Source organism: Platichthys flesus, chromosome 2 (assembly GCF_949316205.1).
Source record: "Platichthys flesus chromosome 2, fPlaFle2.1, whole genome shotgun sequence".
Taxonomy (NCBI): Eukaryota; Metazoa; Chordata; class Actinopteri; order Pleuronectiformes; family Pleuronectidae; genus Platichthys; species Platichthys flesus.
This window is the reverse complement of record NC_084946.1, coordinates 20,883,571-20,903,963: the sequence shown is the minus strand read 5'-3', so window position 1 is coordinate 20,903,963 and position 20,393 is coordinate 20,883,571. Positions and strand designations below refer to the sequence as shown.

The 20,393-nt window shown below is 41.9% G+C and overlaps 1 protein-coding gene across 1 annotated transcript in view; it reads right to left on the bottom strand.

The window, feature by feature from the left end:
* LOC133973597 (neurexophilin-2) overlaps nucleotides 1-19,135 on the bottom strand; it is a 37,770-nt gene extending 18,635 nt beyond the window's left edge. Inside the window, exon 1 of the mRNA XM_062411556.1 lies at nucleotides 18,747-19,135. Coding sequence (XP_062267540.1) covers nucleotides 18,747-18,800 — 54 coding nt within the window. The 5' untranslated portion in view covers nucleotides 18,801-19,135. The remainder of the gene's footprint in view (nucleotides 1-18,746) is intronic.
* Between the last annotated feature and the right edge of the window lie 1,258 nt (nucleotides 19,136-20,393).

Here is a 20,393-nt window from a genome sequence, read left to right as displayed (position 1 = left end):
TTCCTGACAAACCCCTTCTGCCGACTGAATCATTAATGGCATTATGCATCTAGGAAGCTTTTAGCAAAAACAAACTCTAAGTCTGAGTCTGAATAGAAGGGGATTCACATCGTGAACATCAATGTGACACGTGCCAAATTATTTTGTCTCAGAAAGAGTAGTGATTTGCAAACAAGCCACTGCAGAGAAATTATGTTTCATGGCAAAATTACAGGAAAGGAAGGTCAATTATTAAAGGCTCCGGCCTCCAAAACAAAATAATCCAACCAATTTTACCTTCATATTCCTACTGGTGATAAAGTCCCAATTTTAGGAGAGTAGAGTTCTAATTTTTGTCTACGTGACATGTTAGAGGGGGAATATTGGAGGATCAGTGTTGCATGCGTAACAACAGGGAATGTGGAGCATCTTGTTCAGTTACACTTTAGTACAGATTTCACAAATATCAAAATACTTCATCTTTTGTAACATCAGGAATCTGGAGAGATTTTGCAGGAAACCGAGAGGGTGAGATATAGGTGTGGCAAGGTTTTGGAGTAGTTGCTAGTATACAGATAAATAAAGTTATTTTGAAGATGTTTTTAAGATTAAGATTCGTTTATTTATACCAAACACATGCACAGACATGCACAACACACTCATACAATGGTAGGTACATTTATCCTCTGCATTTAACCCATCTGGTGCAGGACACACAGAGCAGTGAGCAGCCATGTACAGGGCAGATGTTGGGGGAGATGTTGGGGGAGTAAGGTGCCTTGCTCAGGGGCACTAAACAGGGTAGGGAGACTCTTGGATTTTTGGACAGATCAATCCAGGTTCGTCTTTTTGTTGTCTCTCCGTGGAGTCGAACCAGAGACGAACCAGAGACCTTCTCTGCCCATAGTCCAAGTTTCTACAACTATACCACCGCCTCTCCCTAAGAATAAGTGTTTCCGCCCGTGTTGAAGGTTATTCCCTCATATTCTTTGTCAAAACATTATTACTGATGATTTATAACTTTATTCTAATGACAAATAAACATTTTACTCTTTTGGAGATCCATGTCTGTTCCATGTCTGTAGAACACTGATGGCACTGCTCACCACCTGCTTGTCACCTGCTCAGACATGTCACACATCAGCAGCAGGGACAGGGAGACGGATCAGAAGGAAGAACGCAATAAAATACAAAGAGGTCCTTGAAGAAAGTCTGCTTCAGGGTGTATGTGACCTGAGACTGAGGCGACGATCCACCTTTCAGCACGACAGTGACCCGAAGCAAACGGCCAAAACAAAGCCGGAGTGGCTCCGGGACAAGTTTAACCCCACAGAACATCTATGGACAACCAGAGGAGACTTGCTCAAGTAGAAACAAAACTGTATTATCACTGAAATAAGTACTCTGAATACTGGTGTCTGAGTTTGGACAAATTTGCAGACATTTCTAGGAGCATGTTGTTAAATAGTGTTTGTGGGTTTTGCATGTAGACCACTCTGCAATAATGTCCATTTTATTGATTTAAAATTGAATCTTCAACACATAGAAAAAGTGCAAATGTTACAGGGGCTGAACACTTTATGAAGCAGGTAATACAATAAATAAAGTAACTATAGCTGTCAGATATAATAATATAGTAATAAGTATATTATTTCTAAATGTAGTGGAATACGCGTTTAAAGTATTCAAATTAAGTGTTGACAGAAAACTTGAGAGAGGAAATAAGAAATCAAAACCATGTTGTTACCTCAGCCCCTTTTACCAAACCCATGAATCCAGCACACGATGTGAGCATCATTCTCTCAGTTTCCCTGAACATCATCTTCTCCAGGAGCTTCAGAACGACGACAGAGCTCCTCAGATTCGCTCATTACAGTTGGCTCGCTCTCCAGGCGACAATTTACCCACAAACACAACAATCTAAACACACTCTGTTAGTTCTGCCAATACGCCCTCAAGTCAATGCAGCTCACTCGTGATTTTAGACACTTGTTTGTGGTCTTGGTGAAGCTGCTCACGGGCTCTCTAGACAATCCCAATTAGTCGCTAATTAAAAACTATAATGGAGACGTTTTGATCGTACCAAGTCAATTTGAAGAAGGTTAGCCAAAATTAGATACAAAACATACTGTGTGTACATGGTGATGCATTGATGAGCACATAATAGTGTTTGGAGAATCTTACTAAAGAAAATGCAGAGTGGACTTTTCTGTACAGTGACCTCTGGCTCCTGCACAACCGCAATGATTCAGCCAAACGTTATTGAATTTCTCCCAGGTTTTTTCTTTTCCTTTTTTAAATACAAAGTTTGTTTCTCGTTTCTCATGTGTTGTTTTAAGTAGCTTACCTGGTAAAGTAAATGTACTTTGAACATAACAAATACCCCCCCCCCCCCCCGTTAAGTGCTTAGTACTTAAGCTGTGTATCATTACTGGCCGTGTGATCCTTCCTGTATGAAGCACACATTCAAACAGTGAACAGACAATGTGAGCAGGTAGGAGTTCCTCTACTGAGCCAACAAAAGATGTTTTCCTTTAATATGCTGTATTTTCGTGACTATTTTAGAATTTTTCTAAAATAGTTTTAGAAAAATTCTAAATCATCTGGAACGAGACAATCAAAACGTCTCCATTTTAGAATTTTTCTAAAATAGTCCTTCAGATGGCAAAATGCATCAATAAAACCAACTGAGAGAAAGAAGTAGACGCCTTAACTTGAATTAATGTCACATAACACAGATTAAACTGTCAAACCAGCTGGTCACTGCATGATACCAGCAAAACCACAGGGGATCATTTTACACAATCTTATTCTTGGAGGAGCCACACGGGATTGTTTCTCTCAATCTTCTTAAACAACAGTTAATGGAAAGCTTGTAAAACAACAACGCTGATTGAAATAATCAATTACTTAAAGCACTGGTGGACACCACAAACCATTATATACATCAGCTTGCATTGCCTAAAAAAGTCAAACTATAAATATAAATGCATGTAGCCTAAAAATACATAAGCACTAATTTAGATTTTTGAAATTGTCCAGTGCATCAAAAATAAGTAAATGTCTTTGGCTTTGAAAACCAAATTGTGGAAATTGGTCACTGATGAGACATTTTCAACTTTTTCATGTCATGCAAACATCAAACCCACTGCACGGACCGTAGGGTTTGTATTGCACATATATATATATATATATATATATATATATATATATATATATATATATATATATATATATGTATATTTAATTAGCTGTGTGTCAAATAACGGCCTTTTGTGATGCCTAAAAATAGAACAAAATTGTCCACAATTAGTGTAACACAAATCCACTATTGCTTATACATATGAAAAAAACATCTTGCTTAAAGGATTGACACGTCTTTATCAGACCTGACATTCAGTCTAATCTATGAAACAAGTATGAAATGATTTGGCTCAGAATGTAATCTCCTCAACACTTGGATCGTGAATGGAAAGGAGACACTGGGATTTGATATCGCAATAAAAAACAGGAATGAAATCATGAACTAAACCATTTGGCAACAGAATCTAATCTTTGCTACATCAGACGAAGCAAAAGAAAGCGGGAGGGTGGTATCTCAACAAAGAGGAATTGTTATTACAGAGGAAAATCAATTCAAAACACCGCACACACCAGCACTGTTGTACTGTAGGTTATATTAATGTGGTCTAAAAAACACGTCCATGGTTTAAAACACAAATTAAATCCCAAAGCCTTTTGTAATCCATGTCCTGTAAAAAGATAATAACTGGAGCAGGTAGTGCATCTCATATAAAATTTAAATAAAGGAAACGTGGGGGGGGGGGGGGGGGGGAGGAGTGATTTACGGAATTGATATTGGTGACACGAGGGGGCTTGGATTAAACATCGGAGAAAATTACAAAAAACATTTATCATCAACATTCATTTGTAAATCTCATTTTAATCTCCATTTAGTGGATGTGGCAATCTCCAAATAATGCACATCCAGTTAAATAGGAATAGCTTTGCCTGATGGGATTTTGTAAAGCGTGATAAACCTTGAGACACACAATTACGTGGGAACAAAATTTGTGGACACGTCATTTTTGATATTACTCTAAGGTTAAGTCCTCAAGTCGATCACAAGAATGATGTCCGGGCTTGTAAACTACACCATAAATCCTGGGTGTGAGTCATTTCTCCGAGTGAGGTTTTACACACTCAAGGTCCACACAGGGAATTTTGATACCAACCCACTGCATAGGTATGTATATACAGAAGTACGTTTTCTTTTTTTTAGAGTTCTTGGCAGTTCTACAAGGCAACAGAGTGATCAATCTTTCACGGATATCTTTTTAATCTTTTTCTTTCTGTCCTCGTGTGTGCATGCGTTTGATTTATGTGACTCAGCAGGCCGACACGATGGACACGAGGGTCCCTCTCAACACCGCCGGTCTCTAAATACTCGGCTGTCTGATGCAGAGAGACACACCAGATCACGCTGGCCTCCTTATCTGCCGCGACGAGAAAACATCCAACCACACAGGGCGACGGAAAAGAAATGAAAAGGAAATGAACACAGAGAAAACAAAAAGAGCTAAAGGAGGAGAACGGTGTAAGTGGTGGCGGACGGAGAGCAGAAATGAACTGAAGTCGGTGCAAGCTGCTCTAACGCGCTGTACCTTGTGGCACGGTATAATGCTAAGGCCTGTCACCATCTTGGGGCGTTCAGAACAAGTTTCACGTCTTTATTACATTTCACCATTTCACCTGGTTAGTTGTAGTTTCACATTGAAATTCAGGGAGTGCATTTAAGACTTCCTTTGACGTATGAACATTCTGTCAATATCCTCTACTTGGGCTGCTTCTACGATAAATGAAATTGTTTGGTTAATAGACAAGCATGTGTTTGTTATTCGTCTGTTATCAACTAGGGCAGTAGCATTTCTGGTAGAATGGAGAAAAAGAATGAACCACTAGTTCGAATGCACCAAATGAACGTCCTCGTCATCAAACTTTCCACCTTCAGAGGCAATGTCTGAAAGCAGTGCTGTGAACCTGTTCCACTCAAACTCTGGTTCATCTTCTATAGCTTAATGCTGTCACAACAATTGGTCAAAAAGTCCAAACTGTCCAGTTGTGTTTTCACACTGCAAACAAATTTAAATATGTTTCAGTTTCATCTAAACCGAGATCACCTCTTTGAGTTAGTTGAACAAAATTTTGGTCCATTGGTTCAGATCATGGCCCAATGCACGTTTGACACCTGTAATTTAGGTTTGAAGTAAAATGAAAAGTCAGAAGATCCAGAGTAAACAAAGTAGGCGTGAACCGGAATGAGGAGCCTCAGCGTTTCTTTCTTTTCACCTCTGCTCACGGACATTTTTTGAATGTTGAGGTTCATTATGTGAAAGTACAACTTTGTACCACATTCAGTCTTGTTGTTATTTGTCTTGTAAAATGCTGACAGGAGGTCACTTGACTGCACAGTAGTAATTCTGTTAATAAGTAAATAAATACTTGGACTCAATTCACTCTCTGTGTCACTGATTGAACAGCGACCATCACTTCTCTCTTAAAATGTGTTTCAATAGAATTTTTTGGGGGGATGTAGACAATCTCTGGAAATCATCTCACACTGTGTAATACGCAGAGAAGATATGTATCCTGTGGCATAAAAACCCAATTTATTCAATATCAAGTGTCAAATTCGGTTAACGTAAAAAAAATAGAAATAGGGCATTGTGTTTATAACTGACATGTTTGTTACACAGAACCAAAGAAACGTTTCAGTTAGTGAAGGATTGGTCATCTGGATCACAGGGCTCGCAAATGAACTGGATTCGCTCAAGCGACAACTCTTCACCGCCTGAACTGTGGTTGCTGAACTTCATGCACTCATGCAACATATTTCTCTCAAGCAGACATACACTGGGCGTCTGAGGTTATGCTTTGGCCAAATCCTCTGCCCAAAGTCCTGAGGAGACGAGGAAGAGTATAATCAGCATTCCCTGGCTGGTCCTGCAGGGATAACACTGCTCTGCTGTTTCCCCTCCTTGTTTATGCTGCATTACATTGTTCACACTCTCCTCAGCAGAACATGCTGAACACGGCCCTCTGCAGCGAGATGTCCAGCCTCTCGCTGGCCGAACATATGTGTCTATTTCTATGTCTGTCGCTCTGTCTGCCACTTCCTACCCCCTCATTCTCCGCCGGTCTGTTTCTCGAGGTTCCACATTATGTCCCTGTCACTGGCTGGTCATGTCGTTACATGCAGTTTGGGGCCTGGTCCAAGTGTTTGCCAAGGGGAGGGTGACATCTGGTGAGCAAAGTGAACTGAGGCTTCAGGAACCTGGTTCCATCTGCGGGCGTCTGACCGCGGCACACAAAGAAAAAGCTTTTTCTTTTTTTGGATACGAGCATGTGTGACCCAACTGTGACTCTAAATGAGTGAAGAGCACTGCAGTTCCAGTTATCTTTAGAAAGGTCAAAGTCAGTCAGAGCTTTGAGACATAATGAGATAATGAGGTGGGATTTAGGTATTACCTAAATTTCTCTCATTTAGCATCAATATTCATTTTAAACCTTTCCTCAATCTTACAAAGAACCATTTATTCTGCATTATAGATCTAATTACAAACATTATTCAGCAACTGCATTCCCTGTCGTTCAATCCCCACAAAGTTAATGCATCAAGGAAAAACTTCTAGGATATAGTTTTGCTAAAATGTGACAAAACTTTCACAACTTGAGTAAAAATCAATGCATTCTCCTAACTTCCCCAATATTTGTACAGTGAAATTGTGTGTTGGTGTCTTCCAAGAATAATTCCAACAAAATCTGTATGAGCTTTATCTAAGGTTAAGGTTTGGATAGTTGTTTCTTAAATTCATCTTTAACTGTATAATATGATCAAATAGAACAAACAGCCAGTTGAGTGACATGACCCTCCATTCGTATTATAAATGATCTGTCCATGTTGTGGGGGTGACACCTCATCAAATGTAGATTTAAAGTGGATCCAATCGTCAGCAGCCAGGGGATTTTGTTCTACACCAGCTGACAGTGCTTCGCAATTTGCAAACAGCAAACACCTCGCCGGCCTTGTCAGAACCGAGTGAGTGAACAATATTCGTGGGCTGGTTCTACAAGGCTACTCACTTATTAGAAACCTCCACTTTGACAGCTACAGCCCGTAAATATTATTCTCACGATCCGAATCTGTAATAACATCCAAAAGCGCGAAGTGGTAAAATGGATGTCAAGGTCCTCTAACACACACTGACAGCTAAGCTCTGCATGAGGAGCGTAATGAAATTTGCCAATGTGAGGGATATAGATGTGAGATGATTTTCTCAAGTTCAGTTGGCGATGTACTCCTCTCCCTCCTCAGCACTTGGCCTAGACTCCCTCCCCAGCAGCCTCCTATGGGCCAACTTGGACCAAGTTAAAGGAGAGAAGGTCTACCCTCACCGCCTCCACACACACACGCCATTGCTTCCCTCCTGCCATCTATCCCCCCCCCCCCCTTCTTCGTCAATGCTCAGGCTAATTAACTAGAACCCAAGCAGAGATTTTATATAATTCAGCAGTGAACTGCCATGTCTCGATCCAGAGACACCCAGAGAGAAACATGGTGACAGGAGCCAGAAACCACCAGGACAGGAAAATGGAAAAATAAACCTCCTCTCCACCAGTGCACGAGGAGCTGGAAGCTGAAACGAATGAAATTCTCCTCACATATTTGATTTCTTCAAGGGCTACATTTTAATCAGACAGACTGCGGGGCGGGCATGGCCAGTATGAAGACAGGGCAGCAGGGTATAGAGGAGGAAACGAGAAGAGCAATGCAAGAGGAGGAGAAAGGGAGCAAGGGAATGAAAGATACAGGCCTCGATTGTGAAGGTTTTGACAGGCAGGTGGCGGGTGAGAGAGGTGCAAGATGAGAGACAGTGAGAGAGAAAGACGGAGGGAATAGACTGAGAGGGGCAGGATATCTGTGACCAAATGGCTGTGCCGAGTGCTCGCAAATCTCCTGACCACTATGCATTACGCTCGAGTCCGGCAAACAATATATACGGAAAGTTTTGACATGCGGAAACAATCTGGAAAAACAAATGAACAAAAAAAACAGCTTCAACAGGCATATTGTCTTGCTTTCATCTGAATAATGCATCCCATGTTACTCCTGAGATCCTGAAAGGACAAAAAAGGATGCAAACAAGACTCCGTTATTACATGTCTGAAAAAAAAACCACGGCATCAAATCCCTGACATTCTGATATGTCCGGTGGATTTACACCGGATCTTGTATTTATTAAGATTGTGTGATTCCGAGGTGGCTTAGTGTACGAGCCTCACCACGGAATCACCAGCCTCACCACGTTACTTATGTCTTCTTATTCCCTCTCACACTGTCGCTGTTTTCCAATAAATTCAATGCATGTCTGAATTAATGCATTACAAGCCACGCTGGAGATATTAAAAAATGATAAAAAAACTAATCCCTCCTCCACAGTCCCATCTGTGGCAGCAGGGTCTTCACGCTGAGCTGACCCTGAGCTTTCTCTGCCGTCTGCACCGTGAGTTATGATATTTGGTGTCGCTCGGATTACACTTTAATATTTCATACATGCACACAATCCTCTTCTACACTCTCCGCCATGCGTGTCACTATTAATCACACAGTGTTGTGAAAGCATAAAGCTAACTATGTATTGAACAGGGTACATGTGTGGAAACCATGAAAAAGAAAGTCAAGATGGTGCAGTATATATATGGAGGTAATTACAAACTGTGCACATACCAACACACGCACATACACACCCTGCCGTTATTTTTTCATTGTGCAACAATACAGTGCTCCATTGAGTCTGTCTCTCACACTGGTAAACGCATGTGAACGCATCAGAATACAGATCGCTCGCACCAAATAGCAAAAGTATGAGACGCAGCGTGCTGTCTCCCAGAGGGAGCTGAGACTAGGCAACACATTGACCACGGGCAGCGGCGCCGTGCCATAACTGGTGGCCCCCGCAGAGAGCCGAGCTACTCATCATGCATGTATGAAACAAACACGTTGCCCGTCATCAGGAGCCAAACGTCCCTTCTGATCTGATCTATTTCCAATGCTCGACTCTGCTCCTCGCAGCCAGGAAAAGAGAGGGAGAGAGAGAGAGAGAGAGAGAGAGAGAGAGAGAGAGAGAGAGAGAGAGAGAGAGAGAGAGAGAGAGAGGAAGAGCAAGAGAGGGTGGGGAGAAAGAGGGAGGGAGAGAGAGAGAGAGAGAGAGACACTGCTCACATCGTGATGATGACTGGGGACCTCTCAAAGTGGAGCAACATCAGTAGAGCGATCCAAAGTAGGGCTGACCACTTCACACCCAGAATCCCCCTCTGCTGCTTTGTTTAGGTCTCGCAAAACGAGGGCAACAACAACCAAACCCACAGAGTGAAGATTCAGAAAAACTAATAATTGAATACATTACTGAACAAGTAAACAAAAAAACAAAAAAAAACTTCTCCACAAAAAGAGAAGAAAATGGCAACAGGGTTTTCAATATGATAGACACCTGCAAGTTTTCATCCTAATACCACAATGACTCCTGGACTTCGGGATATGACCCAATCTGCCTGACGACTGACAGAAACTCACTTTTCTGTGACTCGTTCACTAAATACTTTGGCCAGCCAATCACGTCATTCAGTCGAAAGGAAATGTTTGCCGTGTTTCTCACAGTCATGGCAGGGCCACAGACACCAGCTTTATTAGTATTTAGACAACTTTATTTATTAATGGCTCTGGAAGTTAGAAAGATTTCAACAAATAAGATAAAAAGTGTCACAGACAGTGCCTTTAATCTAGCTAGTGTTTAGCTTAGTAATGTTAAGTTAAAGCCTGGATGCCATCTTAGTTAAGATTAAGATTAAGATGCATTTATTAGTCCCAAACACATGCACAGACATGCACAGGTACAGTCGTGAAGGTAGGGACATTTGACCTCTGCTTTTGACCCATCTGGTGCAGGACACACAGAGCAGTGAGCAACCATGTACGGCGCCCGGGGAGCAGATGTTGGGGGAGTAAGGTGCCTTGCTCAGGGGCACTAGACAGGGTAAGGAGAGTCCACTTGGATTTTTTTGGACAGATCAATCCAGCTTCGTCTTTTTGTTGTCTCTCCGTGGAGTCGAACCAGAGACCTTTTCTGCCCATAGTCCAAGTTTCTGCCACTAGTCCACCGCCTCTGCTTTCCTGCCTGATGGGACTTTTCCTTCTCTTTGCTACATGACCAAAGTACTGGAAACTATTTTGACCCTATGAAAAGTGAATCACCAAAATTAACAACAATTGGACCTAAAGATTTTTTTTAAATACAACCAATCTGACCAAACATTTCAGTACCAAAATAAAAGCACTGGGGTTCATTACTCACTCCTTAAAATAAATCTCAAGCTCCTAATTAAAAATAGTTCACTGAGACACTTTTGAGTTAAAATCAACAGTACAAATGAGGGATGAAAAGTGGATTTGGTTTATGGAGCTTCTCTCTGCTCTTCCCTCCTGTTCAGGACAATCTGCATACGATGGCTGTCTGCCCTTTTGACTGGCAGCGTAACGGGGCCATCCGCTGGAATGTCCCTTTATCAGCTTCAGCTAAGTGTTCATGTTCTCGCCCTGCCATCATGGCTGTAATACCTCAATGGGAATGTTGCCCTTTGTTTATCACACCTCTGTTACAACGACATAGAACAATACACTACCATACCATGTTTCTTTTTTTACCTCTCGGTTGTATACATGTGTTTCTGTGTATGCTTGTGGATAATTCACTCCATCTCCATTCCATGCATGCATGTCTATTTCACATATATTTATGGCAAACACATTACAAGGGATATTTTCAAACTGATTCCTTTTCAGGCGTTATCGCCTCCTCAGACAATTCCTGTTTTTGCCCCCAACAGCTCGTCTCAGAGAGCAATTTCCCACAGTCTCTCCATAAGGCCTGGTGAGTCATACACAATACCATTGTAATAATGGTAGCCCATTCATTGGGGTAGGCATGGAGCATTAAAATGCTGTGTGAGTTTGTGTTCTGCACAGTGGAGCTCAGCTCGTGACAGAAATCAGGCCCAAGAGGAAAAATCATAGAAACGGATAATGTCCCAGACACTAGAACAATACAAACACAGAGTTTTACACAATTAGAGTTCCTGCTTGTTCTCTAACATCCCAGAAACAACTCAAAGATCTCTGACAATCGCTATCATCAACACCTCCTGAGCTGGCAGTTACACAGAGAGCTTTGATGGGGGCTCCGACCAGGAGACGCGAGTCCCTCTCGGGGCAGAGGCAGCAGCTGTCCACAGGCCTTCTCCTCCAGATGATCCTGGCAGGGAAACACACGTGGTCTGATGTGGAGCCCAATGTTCTGCTTGTGTCTGACTGACCATGGCTTCCCTGTCGCCCTAGAAATAACTTCTCCAACAACATGTCAGGCATATTTTGTGCTCCTGTTGAAAACGGCTCCCTTGACTGTTTCCTTCCACTGCGCTCCAGTGAATGAATGACCTAAGCCTCTCATCATATGGTTTGAAATGATCTGTGTTTCCTCGATGCCAAGATCAGAGCAGTTGTGTGGCTGAGGTGTGATGTTATATATATGTATACAAACAGTTTAACCGTTGTGTTATCCACTGACACTCAAACAGACTGACTTTATACTGCTCCTACATTCGGATACATCATCTAAACTGCTGCCTGTGCACAATCCATCCATTCAGTAGCAGTGTAGCCTGAAGCAAAAAGAGTGGGAATATTCACACCACCATTGTTGCATTTCCGTGCTTTTGATATTTTCATTTAAATATTACAGTTTAAAGTGAATGCACTATGTTAAATTACTGTCTTTATTATATTTATTTTATTGTCATCACTATCTTTTAGCGGTGATGGAAGTTACAAATACCAGTTGCTACTACAGTTTTGATATAATTGGGCTTTACATTATATATCTTACTTAATCACCTTTTACTTTCACTTTATTTTACAGGAAAAACACTCAAGTCTATTATGTTTGACAGCTCCAGTTACTAGAGCTGCTATTGTTGTGATCTGCTGAGTAAACGGTTTTGTTTTTCGTAATTATACCACAAAGCACCTCCACCACTCCCACGGGTTATTATAGCACAATAAAAAAGGTAGTGCAGATAATTAGAACCAAATATGAAACCAATGGTGGTAAAGAATAAAAAATAGAAAATAAAATACACAGGTACATTTAAAATGACAAAACAAAAGCAGCACATGAATACTGAGTAATTGTAGTGGGACCTTCAACGGTAAGAGCACAGCAGAATATATTGAGTATATACAACCGTGGCTATAACCATCCGTCCATTCTCCATAATGAGTACTTTAAATACTTGAAGTACATTTAGGTGATAATACTTTTTCAAGAATCCAAATGTAAGGAGTTTAACTACTTTCATTTTAAAGTTCCTGAATACTTCTTCCACCACTGCCTTTTAATTTTTATTGGTTGGAACAAGCTGCGCCAATGCAACAGTTATAGGATGCTGACATGTTGTGAGGGGTGTGGCTGTAACCTGACGAGCCAGATGGCTGGTTACACGGAACCATCTGGGAAGACTCCGTTTAAAAAAAAATAGTTCGGGAAAAATGACAGGCGCTCTTAAAAAAACAAACACTTGGCAGGTGATTGGACAAGCCATCTGTCTATCACTGTCCATCACAGCGGCTGCAGCGAAAAAACATCCCTTCCAACAAGAGAAGCTTTCGGGGCTGTTCTCCACTCTGCCTCTGACAACTGATGCAACAGCAGCATCCCAATAACCTCGTTAGGAGCCGATGTCGTTGTTTAATGTTATTTCTCGCCACCATCACACCTGAGACCGGCTCCAAACCGCAAGTCCTCGCTCACCGGAAGACGATTTGTCCGATCTACTGTGGTTTGGCCATGAGCGAATAGCTGGGGGCCTGACAAGATGGATTCTCCCTCCTCACCCTCCCGAGGTTAGGGTGCAGCAGTTCACTCAAGAAAATGTTTTAAAGAAAGCATTATTCATCCTGCTGAGGGTCGTGCTTTTTTTTTAAGTCAAATAGAAAGTTCAGCCTTCCTGATCAATTACTTTCACACAGTGCTTTAGCGCTACACATCATTTTTGTATTCAGATTTATTTGGTTGGCCAGTCAAGCACCGCATAATACCAGCATTCCAATAATCTGTCCAGAGAATGTGAAAATTGTCAGTATTACATGTGACATGTTTCATATGCAGGCACCACACCGAGTCGTGTGTCTGTGGCTAGAGCTTCCAGTCCTGTTCCCTCACAATGATTTGATTTAACAAATTCAGTCTGTAAAAGGAGTGAACAAAAAACCCAACACATTTCGTAGTTTCTGAACACCGCTGTGGTGTGTTTAAAATCTTATATTAGCTCGACCTTTCTACAGCACAACAGAGGCCAGGGCAAGACAAGGAGGGGGTTATCTTATTAATATAATTAGCTTCTGTTTCTCTGATTTACATGATTTTTTCTTTTCCATCATAAAAGCTTCAACCAATCGCCCGTGTTATTTGCAAAAAAACAACCATCTGGCATTTACACCCCTGTCAATACGAACCAAGCAAAACTCCTCTGGCAGCTGGAGACCAGTTTATTCAATTAATTTAGAAAAAATAAACTTTATCAGTGCACACTCATATGTTAACATCTATATTTACATTTGTATTTGTTTAAAAGTAGTTTAACAGCTAAGAAATGGTGTAATGTAAATGGGGGGGGGGGGGGGCTGATCTAGATGGAGGATAAATGGAAGAATGTCTGTCTGTCCATCCTTTGATTCACTTCAGTTGTCTAATCGAGTTCAAACTTTATGGCTGTTTTGCTAAGGACACGAGTGACTGTGGCTCAGGGAGTAGTGCGGGTCGTCCTCTAACCAGAAGGTCTGCAATTCGATCCCCATTTCGTACATTGGTCAGGATAATGAACCCCAACTTGTCCCTGATGGCTGTGCCGGCAGTGTATAGGATGTGTGATGGATAAAAGTGCTGCACTCAGAAGCAATGTATGAATGTGTGTGTGATTAGATGGATGACAAACCTGTTCTGAAAAGCTCCTTGAGTGGTCATCAAGAATAGAAAAGTATACAGAATTTACATTTACCATTTACAAGAGCAATGTCGAGTTTTTCAGGAGAATGATCAACAGACTACATGATATCCAGTGCTACCAGTGCCAGAAGTTTAGAGACCTCATCCTCAAACTGTTTCCAAAACAGTGAGAACACCTTAGTATCTCAGTTTCCTGTTCCTGCCCGAAGCTGGAGCTCCACCTCAGCTTTTCAACATGACACATCTGTTCTGCTTCAGACTGGCTGCATAAAAGTAAGTAAATGAGGTCATGTGATATATTTATTTTCAAGTGGCCGCTGGATGACTCCACTCTTTTCCTCGAACATATCATCATGCTCCTCTCAGCTTTATGTGGAAACTTTGCTTTTTAAAAGCACTTCGAGACACACACTCACGAAACAAACACGAACCTATATACCCCTGATTCACTCTTCTCTTGACTTTCAACAACCTCTGGTTATTTACAGTGAGGCTCCATAGGACCAGAAGAGGGGGAGGAGCGGAGTGTAGATGATACAATGCAGCTACCTACACTCCCCCTACCTGTGCATGATGTGGTTGTTTCCTCTGCAATGAAGATGACAGAATATATACAATGTTGAAAAAGGTTGTGTTATACAGTTTAAATGCAAATTCACAAGTGGATATAGAAACCTTTTCACATAAAAAAACACAGCTATAAAAGTAAGTGTGCATACAAACTGATGATCTGATAATAGTAAGACTAACTGTTTTTCCTGCAATACCAATACATCAATACATTTTTGAAGTAGATTGCAAATAATACTTAGGGTACTTATGGACTTTAACTTTTAAGTATTTTTTAAATTGCTATTTTCTAAACATTTCTTTACAAATGTATCACTTTATGCACACACACACACACACACACACACACACACACACACACACACACACACACACACACACACACACACACACACACACACACACACACACACACACAAACACACACACACACACACACACACACACACACACACACACACACAAACACACACACACACACACACACACACACACACACACACACACACACACAGCAGCATCTCTGTTCATGCACCTCACAGGTTCCGGATTCTCTTCTTTTGTGTGCTAAAATAAAACCTTGAATTTATCAATAGTTTCAAACATAATTCTCCCTTTCTAAGAACTTCAGGTGCAGTCGAGCTGTCAGTCAAACTAAAGGTGTTTAGAGTTGGCACCCCCAAAATATTGTCTCCGTAGTATTCATTTCTGAGCCTGCTGTTTGCCTCCATTATTATAACTGGATATCTATTGTAGAAAAGTAGAGGGATTATGATGCAATTATTGCACACACCTTACTTAATCCTCTTTAAGTTTGAAAAAGAACAATTTAATTCAATCGCCAGAAATGCAATTATATATGTTATATATTAATGTCGGCTGTCGACGCTCGTGCAAAGCAGAAGCCACGGGTCTGTAATGATGTTTTATTTCACATTAGTCTAAAACATAGGACATGCTCGCACATTAAAATTAAATTCTCTTCTCTCCTCGAGGCCGATACAAAGCCTGGGGTGGAACTATTCGCTGAACCGAGCAAGTGATGTCTTATTTTAAAAGTAATGGCTTGTCAAAAGTGGAGCAGAGAGCCCTTGAAAGGGGGAGAAAGCAAATTAATAAAAATGGATCGTTGCTTAACCTTAAGCAAACCATGTTAGAATTCATTAAAATACTGTATGATTCTGTGCCATTTTTTTTATACGGCTAAAGAACGCTTTGATCTGGGGGGAACAATTTCAGAGGCAACAGATATAGCAGTAATGTGATTGCTTCTGTCATCATGATTCAACAGATTACACATCTAATCGGTTTGTGAGGGGAGAATATAATTTTGCGTAGATTACAGACCAGTGGGGCCTCCTGCCTGTTGGAACTGGGCTGCTTAATGGTTCGGATGATCCACAGACGGACAGATGGACGGACGGAAAAGACGCAGCGAGTGGGAGGGGAAACCACCAACCACCTTGTCTAATCCGTGCTAGAAAAAACATCTGATCCTGCTCTTCTGAGGGTTCATAGATTTATTTTTCTCCTTTTTCCCCCCCTACAATGGCATGAATAAGTGCGTAACATGTGGGCACAAGCATAAGGACACACAGCAACTGGGTTTCACATACACACTTTCCCGGGACTAATACAAAGAATGCCAAAACGCAAAGCTATGCAGAATATGATGTGATTGCAAGGGAAGTAGGACTATATATATAATGAAATTAAAGTGACTCGGTTGCTGTAATATCCCGGGGGTATACAGCTAGTTGTTTTATGGGGGGAGATAAGAGGATTTCGTCAGGTTGAGATGCCGGCTAATGCTATTGTTCCTACTGGGAGCATAAAACAGTAAAGAAGCTTTTCACACATCCTTTTTTTCTTTTGTGGTGCTGTTACTGTAGATATCACTTCAAAGTACGAGGTGTGAGGAATCACGATGTTGCAGCATTACACGTCATAGGCAGGAAACCAAATTCGTTTTTCGGTCCCAGTGTAAGAGCCCACCCACAAATTGTTCTCATCCAAGTATGTCTACACAAATTCATTTTTTGGGAAATGATCTATAAATGATTTTCGGAATTTTTAAAGCGTTTACAAAATATAAACGATGATGTTTAGAAGACGAGTCTCATCCTTTTCTCCCCTCGTCTCCTCGTCTTCACTTTGCAAAAACTCACTTATGCACTCACACATGTGCTTCAACCGGCCTCTTAATGACTCCAAATGACCACTAAAGGTGGGTTTGTTCACGGAGACCACCAGATTCAGTTAGAGACACAGTTAATGTTTCCTTCTCCTCTTTCACCCTCCGCGTACTTCTACTGCTATCCCTCTTATGTATCCTGTCTTTCCTTCTGTCCGTCTTTCCCTGTCTTCACTGCGTCCATTGCCTCTTGACTTCCTAATCCCTCGAGCTAATGGTGCCTCAAGGTCAGATTATGTCAGCGAAACCACTGAGTCATCAACACCAACGTGCTCTTTGAAAACAAACCAGATTCTTATCCTCCCTCACGCTTCAGGAAATAAAAGGGAAAAAGATCTAGCTTAAATCCAAATGGAGGATTGCTGGAGAGCGTGGCTGATATGATCTAATACCGGGTTGAGCCTGGTGCTTGAACCTGAGTTGCACTCTCGTGTGGACGACGCACGGCAGCTCTACTTTAGCAGGAGACATGATTTGCATTCAATCTTCAGGAGACGTGAGGGTGTTATTACCTGTCACAATACAACCTTACCCCAATCTGCCAGCAGCCTGTTTTAAAAAACCACACTTCACCAATATGTTTCACCAGTATGTCTGCTACAGTTGGCCACTAACCAGTAAGGCTCCCCACCCGTCCGCTCCCTGAGCTCTTTAAATCCTTACACTGCACGGTGTGACGACTGCATTAAGTTCTTGTTTTACACTTCATGGCTGATTTTTTTTAAAGCTTTGTAAAAATAGCAGATTACAGAAATCGTGTCATAACCGCAACCAGATTTTACAGCGTCAGCTTCTTTTTTTTTTTTTTTTATAGCAATATTTGTATAGATACAGTCGCTGGTTTCTAATGAAAACCATTCGGGGTAAAGTTATCCATAATGGAAGAGGAGCAGAGAAAGGGAGGAAAGGAGGAGGAAGGAGGAGGGAAATGAAGGAGTCAGAGGTGAAGAAGAGGGAGGAGATGGGGAACATGGTGAAAGGTCATGTATTTATTCTCTTTCATTTCTGGCTGAGGCCAAAGACACACTGAGTACAGATGCTGTCTCCTGGGACAGACAGGCTCCCACAGTATTCGGTTGTATTGTGTTGCATTGTGTTGGGTGGTATTGAATTGTATTGTGCTCTGCTGTGTGTTGAGGTCCAGATATAATATCTCGGCTACATTATTACTGTCCAGTGTAAAGCAATCAGGAAAACACTCGTGCACAGCAGCCCAAAACGAGTGAACATGCACGTCCCCGCGCACACGCACGCCTTTAACCACAAATGATCAGCAGCTGCAGCAGCCAAACTACAGTTCATGCGTAAAAAAAGTCTTTGTCACAACGATGCCGAGATAATAAAACAAGCCACGGGCGAGTTTGACTTCTGAAGAAAAATTAGAGGAAGTCGCTGCGAGCGCAAGAAGATAAATAGATAAGAAGCAGTGCGTAAAGTGGGAGTGAAAGAGAAACAGCAGAAATCCGCGCGTCTGGAGATCGGGCAAAAGTGGCTCAAGCGTTTCTATTTAAAATAATAAGACAACATACAGCCAAAATCCCCCCTTTACAGGTTGCTGTAGTTTAAACAGCTGTTATAGGTGTGTAAAACTTTAAATTAAGTTCCATAGAGGAAAGATTTAAAGGAGATTCTGAAGATACAGTTAGAATAAGGCAATATAAAAACAACTAAATATATGCAGGTCACTCTGGATGTGATAAAATGGATCAAATGTATGAAACAATAGAAACATTATCGTGTTTTTCAGTGAACTGATTTCTGACAAACTGACCCCCCCGTCAGAAGAGGACAGGTGCTTCTCTCCAAACGCCTGAATACCCAACATCACCGGATGTGAATAGATATTTTTAAGTTTCTTCTTTTTCTAAGGATGATAATAAACTCACCTTCCGTGGGATCCACTGGCAGAGGAGAACTATGGTCCAACCGAGGACCTGCATGTCACCTTCCTTTACAGCGGACCACCCCGACAACAACAAAAAAAACTACACGTCTCCCTGGATGGACATAAAAAAAGACACAACGCCGAATCCAAGCAATCCCAAGAGGCAGGCGACGCGTAAAAAGTGTTGGAAACGGAGAGAAAACACGCGTAAAGTGTGTTTGCTCAGTCAGTGTCACAGTGGATTTCTGCGGACAAACTTCTGCGCGGTGGCCTCAGTTGCTCCGGTCCGGCTCATGTGGCGCATCCATGGCGCTCGTCTCCGCTCATGCTGGACGTGTGGCTGGAAGTTTGCGCGCAGACAGTTTGGGAGGTGGAGGCGCAGAGCGGCTCTCACTGAAGATCACCAGTGTTTTGGAAAGCTGACTGGTGGATTTGGAGAGATGAGATCTCGCTCTCACCCCCTTCTCTCTCTCTCGCTCTCTCTCTCTCTCCTTCCTTTCCCTACCACCCTCTCTCTCTCGCTCTTTCTTTCTCCCTCCATGCGCGCGTCACGGCGCACAGCGGCTCACGTTCACTGGCATCAACACTGCGTGGAGATGATTTAGTACTGTCGGTGATTTGATGAGGTGGTGACTCTCCATCTGGTTCTGAATCACAGAGGAAGCTGTGCACCAACCTCGTGGAAGTTAGAACAGTGTAACCACAGAAAAAGAAAGAACGTGGTTGACTTAGAAATCAAACAAGGTCAGTCATTTCATCTGATAGAGGACTGAAAGAAAACGTGTTGGCTAATATTTTGAAGTAATGGTTTAAACAAATATGCCCAAAATTATCAGGTCCCATCTTGACAAATGTGTCATACAAGATAAGAAGATGAGCATTATTGTGTGGTTGGTTGTGTTTGTTTGTATGAAAATAGTTATAAATTATATTTCATAATATTGTATAGTCTTAATAGCTACAGTCCTATTTCATAACACTTTCCCGACATTTTAATCTGAAAAGGTTGATTCCATATTTTGTACAAAAAAATCCATTCGTCCATCCATCCATGTACTATAGTGTTTATCCTCTGAGGTTCACAGTTGGAGATGGAGAGAATACCAGCTGACGTTGGGCGAGTACGCCCTGGACAGGTCACCAGCGTAACCAATCAGACTAACCTCAATCTGCATGTCTTCAGACTGTGGCAGGAAGAATGGAGAAAACCCACAGAGACACTGGGGAGAGTAAGCAAACCGGGACCCTTCTCGCATGAGCAATAGTAATAACCCTTTCCCAATTGTATACAATATAAAGAACTACACTTCTTGAGCTGACGACACAGCAGAAGGTTTAGAATTCATATATTGGGCTGCGTCATCTTTACCTTCACAATACGTGACTCTGCCCCACTCAGTGGCAGCTAAACGTCTCCTATCCACCAGCGAATGGAAAATAATCATCATCTTACAGAAACATGAACCTTGACTGCTGCTCAGAAGTGACTGCGTGTGATGGAGGCCAACAGCGCCATGCTAGCCAGACTATAAATTCCCAGAAAAACAATTTTGAAATATTAATGCTGCAAGGATATATTGGGGCAGCGTGGCCCCACATCTCTCCCTGATGGCCGGCCCCAGCTGCCGCCTGCCCGACTGTGCCACCT